The sequence below is a fragment of the Perca flavescens genome, chromosome 22 (assembly GCF_004354835.1).
Source record: "Perca flavescens isolate YP-PL-M2 chromosome 22, PFLA_1.0, whole genome shotgun sequence".
Classification (NCBI taxonomy): Eukaryota; Metazoa; Chordata; class Actinopteri; order Perciformes; family Percidae; genus Perca; species Perca flavescens.
The window spans coordinates 20,488,028-20,498,554 of NC_041352.1; the positions used below are offsets into that span (position 1 = coordinate 20,488,028).

The 10,527-nt window shown below is 42.1% G+C and overlaps 2 protein-coding genes across 11 annotated transcripts in view; one reads left to right on the forward strand and one right to left on the reverse strand.

Moving 5' to 3' along the window:
• Positions 1-9,513, forward strand: part of abi1a (abl-interactor 1a) — a 56,576-nt gene extending 47,063 nt beyond the window's left edge. For 4 of the 10 annotated variants that reach the window (XM_028568792.1, XM_028568793.1, XM_028568795.1 and 1 more), the window contains 4 exons: positions 2,386-2,676; positions 4,750-4,836; positions 5,863-6,048; positions 7,796-9,513. In XM_028568792.1, the coding sequence (XP_028424593.1) occupies positions 2,386-2,676; positions 4,750-4,836; positions 5,863-6,048; positions 7,796-7,971 (740 nt within the window). In that variant the 3' untranslated portion in view covers positions 7,972-9,513. The remainder of the gene's footprint in view (positions 1-2,385; positions 2,677-4,749; positions 4,837-5,862; positions 6,049-7,795) is intronic. The other 6 variants (XM_028568794.1, XM_028568800.1, XM_028568801.1 and 3 more) reach the window with 2 other exon arrangements.
• A 519-nt stretch (positions 9,514-10,032) lies between these two features.
• pdss1 (prenyl (decaprenyl) diphosphate synthase, subunit 1) overlaps positions 10,033-10,527 on the reverse strand; it is an 8,387-nt gene continuing 7,892 nt past the window's right edge. Inside the window, exon 11 of the mRNA XM_028569742.1 lies at positions 10,033-10,527. This exon is cut by the window's right edge and continues 432 nt beyond it. The gene's annotated coding sequence lies outside the window, so the exon portion shown is untranslated.

Genomic DNA, 10,527 nt, shown 5'->3' on the forward strand with positions numbered 1-10,527 from the left:
CTCCGTAGGTAATGACTTTCTGAACGTCTTGCTCGCAGTGTGAACAGACCGTATATATGTGCTTCTGTTTGGAGACACAACAGGTTACATACTGTTCTATGTGCGAAAGCTTGTTTTTCTATCCAGTTCAGTAACATTTTTCTCAATCCTCAGTGGTGGTGGTGCTGATCTGCTATAATTGGTAATTGGTAATAAAAGTCTCATATCACCTAAGGCCTGGCAAAAGTTAATAACTGCCTGCAGAATCACTAAAATTCTCCATCTTACATTTGACCTCAAGCCCCTGCATTGACAGAGCAGATGATAAATTTTACAACCTAAATTCAAGACATAAATTTAAGCCCTCCGAGCTGAGGCACTGGCAGAATGTGGACAGTGTTTCCATACAAAGATATATATATATATATATATATATATATATATATATATATTCACCGAGAAGACCCATGTTGGCCATTAAGATTGTTTTATGTGCATATCTGACCATACAATTTATTAGAATTGGATACAGATTTTAAACTTAATTTCACAAAAATACACAACACACCTCAAATTGCAAAACGCCATACTAACAACATTAAACTAGCTAGCATGGTAGGAGAGTTGACCCTAATTCTAAAATAATAGACCTACTACTGACTCTTAACGGTTTTCTATTTACTGTATAAACTAGAAGGGCACTCGGAGAGCGCAGACCTCCGCCAAGGCATGCCCTATCTCAAAATGTTAACGCTGTGTGAATTTTCCCAGTTGGGAAGTCATTGTTCTGATAATTCCGACGCCACATGAAGGCAGCACAAATGCCCTATCTTGCAATGTTAAAGAAAGTGAAAAGTAATTTGTGTATCTGCCCCATAATTTGGATCCACTTCCTTGGCCCATGCTACAACCTTCCATCAGGTTGAATTAAAATAAGGCCAGTAGTTTATTCTGTAAGCCTGCTGACCGACAAACAAACAAACAAACCGAGCCAAAAACACCTCTTTGGCGGAGTAAAAGCAATGCCTACATTTACAAAGCATTGTCCGTTAACTCTATTGTTTGGCCCCCTAAAATAATTATATTGAATGTTATTTTACAGCTTGTGATGCCACAGTGACTTCCTATTATCATAGCTAGTTGCTTTTGATTGGCATGGTTCCTAGCAACAGGTTAAAACGACTAAAGTCTTAACAAGCCGAGACATTTTCTAAGTTTCAATGGTGCAACCTAAGAAAATGACTACCTTGAAATTAGCTAGCAGTTACTAAGAACTTAAAACGTAAAGGATGTGCGACAGCAAGACTCACAGCTGATGTCACATAAGTGTGTGTGTGTGTGTGTGTGTGTGTGTGTGTGTGTGTGTGTGTGTGTGTGTGTGTGTGTGTGCGTGCGTGTGCGTGCGCAATCGACAGCAGTAATCTTGAGCAAGATGATCACTTAAAACATGCACTTTTCATCCTCACAACATCAATGCACACTTTCAGCTCTAATAACTTCTGCCGTTGACAATATGGAGAAGTCTGTTTGCTCCTGTGTTCCTCTGAATCTTTACTTCCTCTGGTTCCACCCATCCCTATCTGAGAGCAGGGCCTCTCCTGAGACACCGTATGTTATCTAGAAACGTGAACAGGAAATACTCCAGCGGTGCAAAATAAGTCTCTCTTCTCTCCCTCTTCTGTGTTCTCACACACACACACACACACACACACACACACACACACACACACACACACACACACACACACACACACACACACACACACACACACACACACACACACACACTCTGCATCATGAATATTTGAACGTATTTAATGTTGTTGTTGTAATAATGCTGTTGTTGTTAGAGATGATTTGGTTATTTTTTGACACCTGGTGTTATGTGTGCACTCGATCATGAACTCTCCCCGCCCTCGCAATAGCTCAAATAGACATTTCTAATCAGGTCTAAGTTATTCTCACTCTCGGATCCTTTTGAAACCTGGAGGATCAGTCTGTCCTGTTGCTGCTCTCATCTCTTCGCTCACTGAATCATTTTCCTTTGCTACATTTCTAAAGAACAGGATTTATTCGGATGACCTCCTGGGACTCGTGTTTCATTTTACCCATGATATATATTTCCGTGCAACAGTATAATAAACTAACTGTGTTGCTTCCCTAGTTCACCTGCTTCCTTAAATTGATTGTTGATTGTCTTTTCATAAGGTGTGGGGCTCTAATCAGTATTTATAAGCTCACATTATCTTTTACAATCTTGAGGATTCATGTTTTGGGTGCTTTTTTCTTCTTCTTCTTCTTTTTCTTCCTTTTCCCCTTTCCGTCTCCTCTGTCTATCCCCACCCCGTCCCTCTTCGGTCCTGCCTATCTTCCCTCTCTTTCTTCCCTGTCTTTGGGTGTTTCTAGTGGTGGCCCCTGGGCCTGGTCTGGGACCCGCTCCAATGTCCCAGTTTGGAACCATCTCGCGGCAGATTTCGCGGCACAACCCCTCCAACTCCTCTGTCTCTATGGTTTCGGCCACGGGCACCTACCGCCGGGCGCCGTCGGTCACTTCCCAGTTCTCCTTGCAGCAGCAGCAACAGCTACAGCAGCAACAACTACAGCAACAGCAACAACTACAACTACAGCAGCAGCAGCAGCAGCAGCAGCAACAGCCTCATATTAATGGAGGCACTCCTGGCTATGGCCAGAACTCAAGTAAGGCCCTTCTGTCTCCAGTCCCATCCTGCTTTATAGATCCTCAACTGTCACTAAAGCACAAAACGACGCATTTTTTCAAATCACGCACAGTCACAAACTAAAGCAAGCTAACCTTTGTAGCCACAGACTAATATTTCATACTTGCGAGAGAGTCACTGCTGTCTTAAGGTCAAGATTGCATTCTTGTCACATTTATTATTCCTTTAAAGGCAGAATGAGTAGGATTTGTCGGTTGCGGTTTGTTAACAACACTCAAAGTTTGCCCCATGCTCAACAAGGGTTACAGCGCTCGCCAGCAGGAGAAAGCCGACCCCAGATTCACTATCGTTTCGGAACTAGCTTTGTCTGCTTGGCGTTTAGCCATGCTATATTTGCTTTGTGATGTGACCGCCATTTTCATAGCTTCCTCTTGAATGAGTGCTTGCGATTGGCATCTAGTCTCTGCAGTTTTATAGAGGTTGACGCCCAGAAATGTCCTGAACACAGCAAAATACAAGCAGAGAGCAGGGTCTCTGCAGATACAGACACCGCCACACACTTCTAGTGGTGATTGAGAGGGTTTATTTTTTTTGAAATTCCTACTCATTGTGCCGTTAGTCTTGCAGTGCTGGTTAAGGCTTTTTATCCAACTGTGGGTTAGATAACGTCTGGCTTTAGTATTGATGCAGAATGCCTCATCATTGGATTTTACAGCCGATGCCAAACCAGACAATCGATGTCTGCTAACAACGCAAAGTCACAGTTTTTGGCTTCATGCGTTAACCTGTAAATGTATTTCTCTGTTCATTATGTGGGTGTTGATTCTTATAAAACTTAAAATCTAGTCCCCATTTACACTTGGTATGGCGATAACGTGATGAGTATCTGGATACATGGTATGGATTAGGACATCCCATCCGGCGACCTTTGCATTCACAGCGGTTATTAATGAGTTATTAAGGTGTCGTTCATTTTAAAGTCATTCTCTAAAGGGAAGACTTGCTAGATTCTGCCACGACTTGCAGCTTAAGATAGCAGGAAGAAGTGGATTTAGGGGTCCTTTCAACTTGCAGGCAAGATTTCTTTTTTTTTCCCTAAAAATGTGGTCACACTGTATGGATTGCATTCACACCTGGCTGAGATCAGATCACAACGCGAGCCAGATCACCTCCAGATGTGGCCGATTCCGGGCACAATGTTTTCGGCGTGCATTAGCATGTTTTGTTTTTTGTTTTTTTTGCCAGGTGTAAAGGGGGTTCGAGTTCCTTCATCTCCACATGATGATCATCAGCCTCGATGTGCATTCACAGAAGCACTGGGCTTGATGTGTTTTGCCACTGTTGATCGGTCCAAGTGGCCCTAATTTTGGATTGATCAAATGATCTGAGAAAAGTCTGAAAAAGTAAAAATTCAAAGTACTCTGTACATAACTACAACAGATGTGTGGGAGAGTTCAGCAGGTTTGCCTGGGATTTGGGTTGAGGTTGATACACCTCCTAATGCAAACAGCGCCTCCTTCTGGCCATCAGGCGGCCCTCCCTTCTTTTAAATCCATGAGCTGTCCGTGGGAGCTGTCTGAGTGACAGAAATCAAACCTAATCCGCAGTTTATCCCCCCAGCCTCAGTGATCCCCAGAAATCTAATCACACTGGCAGACGTCACTGAACTTTTCAACAATCGGGTCCGATTTGCGGAGACGCTGCAGCTACAGACAAGCTGAATTCATTCATCTGTTGATTTTTGTTTCAATAATTGGTCATTTTAAAAATGTTCTTTAAAACTCTGATTTGGAATTTATAAAGTTTCTGTGAGTCGACGGGTTAATTCATGTGGCTAAGCACTTCAGCGCTCAATCTGTCTCTGTTGCACACCACTCTGCCCTGTTCTATTAGATGTGTACAAGCTCACAATTCTTGCGTGTGTGTGTCTGTGTCAGCGTTGTGTTTGCTTGGGATTGGGGGTACACTCACTCACTTTAACTGTCTGCTGTACATTCTTGGTTACTGATGGGCTTTCTCTTATTTTTTATTTTTTTTGTTTCTTTATTGCTCTCTTTCTCCGCCTTTCTGTCTTTTCTCTGCTGGCTTTCAGTGTCTATCGCTCCTCCTCCTCCCCCCATGCCCCAGCTGACTCCACAGATACCTCTGACTGGCTTTGTGGCCAGGATGCAGGAGAGCAGTAAGTGAAGAGGCTAAGACATACTTTTTCTTCTTAATCTGTGCCAACCACACCCAGCATGCATTGTGCTTATTCATCCTCCCCACCTGTCTGTTGAGATCAACTAATACCATCCCTTTGCAACAATGAACCATCCAAGAATGTGTCTCTGTCTCATTACAGACCTGTCGTGGTTAATACAACTTTTTAAGTAGCTTTATCTGCTGTTTGGAGACAGATTTATTTCCTCTGCTATTAAATTACATTGTTGCTGGTTCTTAGTAGCAGCAGGGGTTTTATACATAGCTCACGTTTTTGGCAGAACAAGTATCTTTTTAAAAAAAAAAATATGTGCAGTGGAAAAGCAACCAACTGAGATAGTTGAGACTGCCACAGCACCACCTACTGTTTTTAGTGATTTCTCATAGAGGGGGTTTTATCACTGACTGAAGCTTGGTATTCATATGCTGAATGTAGCACTGCAGGGTTGAGCTGAAGTGAATAATAATGTTTAGGGGGGGAAGTTCCTAAGATCCTCAGCAAAACTGCACTGGAGATGATGGGACTCTTTGCTGCCCCCTGCTGGACCAAAACATGCAATACAGTCAAATAGTACAGTCGAGGAATTACTAGTTATTTTATTTCTTGACCAAAAGCAACTTTAGATTTCTGTGGTGTAGATTGGTTAACAAATAACACTTTGTGCAAACCCTCTAACCTACTAAATAGCATGACCCCGCATGTAATAATCATTAGATCATGGCAGTGTTCATAAATCCTGTACAATCCTCTTTTTCAGAGAGCAACAAGAGGCGCATGAAGTACACAAATCACTTAAGAGGCTTACACATGCAGTATCACATCCTATCAAGTGATCCATGGGGTCTTAACAGTGATCTAGCCTGCTTGATGAATTTAATATTCAAATAGCGCACATGCTATCAGTGATTGTGCATGATTCAGCCGCCCCCCTCTCCAGCGCCAGACGCATGTCGACCACTGGTCCTTGACCCTTTGAGCCACTGACTTTCTGCGTCTGTTCACCAGTTGCAGATACTCCTACTCCGCCTCCTCCTCCGCCTCCAGACGACCTGCCCATGTTTGACGACTCTCCTCCACCCCCGCCGCCTCCTCCGGTTGATTATGAGGAGGAGGATGCTGCCGTCGTGCAGTACAGCGACCCCTACGCTGATGGAGATCCACAGTGGGCGCCCAAGAGCTACGTCGAGAAAGGTTTGATCCAAAAACGAACACAACGGATTTAGTCTTACACTGCGTACTCACCACCAGTGGTGGAAATGTAACTAAGTGCATTTACTCAAGTACTGTACTTAAGTACAAATTTAAGGTATTTTACTTGAGTCTTTTTTTTTTCATGCCACTTTTCTACTTCTACTCTGCTACATTTCAGAGGGAAGTTTGTACTTTTTACTCCACTACATTCATCTGACATCTTTAGTTACTAGTTAGTTTACAAATGAAGATTTTTGCACACAAAACACAGTAGGCCTAGTAGTAGTTTATAAAATACACTGTTTTGTTATAAATTAAACTACCCAACAATATAAAGGCCTACATGCCCAGCTGAAATGATTAGCCGATTGAACACTTGATTGACAGAACTGTTTTGATCGTTTCCAGTTTTCCAAAATGTGAGGACTTTTTCTGCATTGAGTACTTTTACTTTGATTATTTAAGTAAGTTTTCCTGATGATACTTAAGTAGCATTTTCAATGCTGGACTTTTACTTTGTAACAGAGTATGTTTACAGGGGTGTATTAGTACAAACCCTAATTCCAATGAAGTTGGGCAACCAAAGACTGGGAACGTTGAGGAATGCTCAAAAAACTGTTTTTTTGCCTCCAACGGCGCCTTCCAGGCAGCTAACCCTAAACATAACCATTGCCGCGCTGCCTGGAAGGCGCCGTTGGGGACAAAAAACACCAAACGGTCATGATTGGGTATGAAAGGAGCATCCCCCAAAAGGCTCAGTCGATAACAAGCAAGGATGGGGCGAGGTTCACCTCTTTGTGAACAACTGCGTGAGCAAATAGTCTAACCATTTTAAGAACGTTTCTCAATGTACAATTGCAAGGAATTTTGGGATTTCATCATCTACAATCGATAATATCATCAAAAGATTCAGAGAATCTGGAGAAATCTCTGCACGTAAGCGGCAAGGCCGAAAACCAACATTGAATGCCTGTGACCTCCGATCCCTTAGGCAGCACTGCATTAAAAAAAATATCATTATGTAAAGGATATTACCACGTGGGCTCAGGACCAACCAGATTGTTATCATTGCAAAGTTCAAAAGCCAGCATCTGTGATGGCATGGGGGTGTGTTAGTGCCCATGGCATGAGTAACTTGCACATCTGTGAAGGCACCATTAATGTGGAAAGGGACATACAGGTTTTGGAGCAACATATGCTGCCATCCAAACAATGTCTTTTTCAGGGATGTCCCCTGCTTATTTCAGCAAGACGATGCCAAAAAGGGAGTTTTTCCTTGCCACTGTCGGAATAGCCACTGCTAATGCTTGCTCTTGAGGGAATTACTGTAATTGTTGGGGCTTTGTAAATTATAGAGTGCGGCTAGACCTACTCTATCTGTAAAGTCTCTCGAGATAACTCTGTTATGATTTGACACTATAAATAAAATTTAATTGATGTAACACAGTGGTAAACATGCCCCCGTCCCAGCTTTTTTAGGAACATGTTGCAGGCATCAAATTCAAAATGAGTGAATATTTGCAAAAAACAAAGTTTATCAGTATGACCATTAAATATTGTGTATTTAATTGAATATAAGTTGAAAAAGATTTGCAAATCATTGTATTGTTTTTATTTACTTTTCACACAACATCCCCCACTTCATTGGAATTGGAGTTTGTACTTTTACTTAAGTAATGGATCTGAATACTATTTCCACCACTGCGCACTGTTAATCTGAACCAACGTCTCCTTCCGTGTTCCTCAGTGGTGGCCATATACGACTACAGCGCTGACAAGGAGGACGAGTTGAGTTTCAATGAGGGGTCAATCATTTACGTCATCAAGAAGAACGACGACGGCTGGTTCGAGGGCCTCTCCAACGGCGTCACCGGACTGTTCCCCGGCAACTACGTGGAGTCCATCATGCACTACGCCGACTGAAGGGACCTCGCAGTAACAGTAAAGTCTATTTATTCAGTCGTATCATAATCCACTGAGAGACCGACCACATCTCGACTCCTGAGACGCGACTGTATGATCTCCTTTTGATATGACAGAATGTTCTTTCCCTTACTGATTGCAAATAAAATGAAAAGTGATATCTATTTAGTTTATTTTGGTGTTATATGGGCGGGTAGGGGACATTTATGGAATATGTTAAATAAAATAATGTTTCTAAAGAGTTGGACTGCACATGCTCACGCCGGTTGAACTCAAAGGCAATGGTCACACAGCTGAAGGATGTACGACATCATCTTGCCTGGACAAAATCGATTTGCGATTCAGAACCGAATCCACTGTTAACAAGAGCCTTTGGTTTGATGGAACAAATTAAATGTTACCATGTCACGTAAACACATTCAGTTGAAGTGTTTGTACTTTCCGTTGTACATAATGTGAGCTGCAGCCACTTGGGGTTCTGTAATGTGAATTCGGTGAATGTCGATTATATAATACTTGTGGCGCCCTCAGCGACTCCATAAGGCTCATTCGTTAAATAAGATGGCCTGTCAATAATTTACAAATTTAAGTACGGTGTATGGTATTTTAAAGACAATTACTCCTGAAAAATCAGTCTTGGCGTTAAAGCATGCAAGCTTTTAAAGAGATATAATGTAATATTAAGTTTATTGCCATTATGCTTCCATTATGTTGTAAATGTATTCACCTTTTTAATTTTTATGACACTGTTGAAATCACTGAGCTTTTTAGATTTTAAGTAGATTTCAGGCTTCCCCCATGGTCTCTCAATGCCAATTTGCATTTCAATCATAAAAAATTAAATGGAGTTTAGTTTTTCATGCATTTGGATCCATTTGAAGCAAGATAACACATTCCATTTAGCATTTTAAGATGATGTCACATCACGGTTAATTTTATACTAATCCCCATCAAATCTCTAGGATCCATTAGTAACTGTCAATAACGAACTGTGCTTCTGATAGACAGCAGATAGTGTGCAGCGATAATTAGGCTGGAATTGTCGTGTGACAATACAGATGTAACGTAGACCAATAAACAACTCTGATACCTCCTCAGCCTTCACAAAGCAACGGTGACCTGCTCTGGGTTCAAAGAGCATGTTGAATGCTCTGAACATGAAATCCTCTGGGCTGCAAAGGTGTTCATATTTTAACTCGGAGTAAAATCAGCCAGCCAATCAATATCAGCTGTCACTCAGGTCTAGGAATCATCTTGACATTGTATTTTTTCCTGTTGGACCTTGGACGTACCATCTAACATGAACTAATTTTTGACCGTTTATCATTGCAGGATTCTGCAGCCTACGCCTTGATATTTTGCCAGTTTGCTTTAGAAATTTCCAATTTAAAAAAAAAAAAAAAAAAAAAAAAAAAAAAATGTTCCGGCTCAATTTCATGGGTAGAAACATTAAAATCTTTCTCTGTCTGCCCTTCATTTGTACATATAATATGTTGATTGAAAAATTAATGTACAGTCTTTTATAATAAACAATTCTATGTACAACATGCATGTGTGGTCACTTCAAAATCAATCAAATAGGATTGAAGGCTTGGTTTATATAAAAAAAGCACAATTGTAGGTTTATTGTCATACACGTCATTGTAGATGTTAAGGCCTTAAGGCGCTGACGCACCAACCCGATAATCGGCCGTCGGACAGTCTGGCGAGGTCAGTGACTTGAGTCTGTTCGGTGTGTTCCGAGCCGTCTTCCGTCGGAGGGGCCTTCGGCGTTCATTTTGGCCGACTTGACTCGCTGTGTCGGAGGGCGGGCAGTCTGACTCAGTGACCTGATTGGTGGAGCGCTAACCCGGAAATGGCGAGCGGGATGAGTGACGAACGGCTCTCAACTGACCTTTGTTGAGCTGAAATGAAGACCGATTCAACAACTGCACTACCTATTTCTCGCTTAAAATGTTTTCAGAAACACGTTTCGGTGAACTATTTTCGTAAAATACGAGATCGTATTTCGAACAAGCCGCCATTATCTGTCAGCTGGAGAAGCCAGACCCACGTGCCGCGTTGGTCATTTCCGGTTTTAATTTTTTTGTATTACGTCTCGCTCACGCGCAGAACGTATGCTCAAGTCGGCGTCGCGTCGGTGCGTTTCCGAACCACTTTTTGGACCGTCGGGGAGCCGACTGATCAGTCCGACTGCCTTTTCTGCCGTCGGGTTGGTGTGTCGGGGCCTTTAGTTGTTACAGGACACTTCGCATTAAATAACATTTCACAAGTTGAAAAGACATTTTGGCCTCTGAGGTGTGGACGGATCTTGATTAACGGTAACGGATCCAAACGAACACACCAATGACACAGTTTCACTTCCATTGCGTTTGGAATTACACAGATTTTGCAATCATGCCGCCGCGGCTCGACGCCACCGTGTCACAAACTGTCAAACTTGGCTAGTGTCAAGCAGTTACAGTACTGAATGAAGTTGAGTTGGATTGCCGTTTTCAGCGTCACCCAATCATTTAAGTTTATAATATTTCCTTTTCCAATCATCGCTGTTGGTAA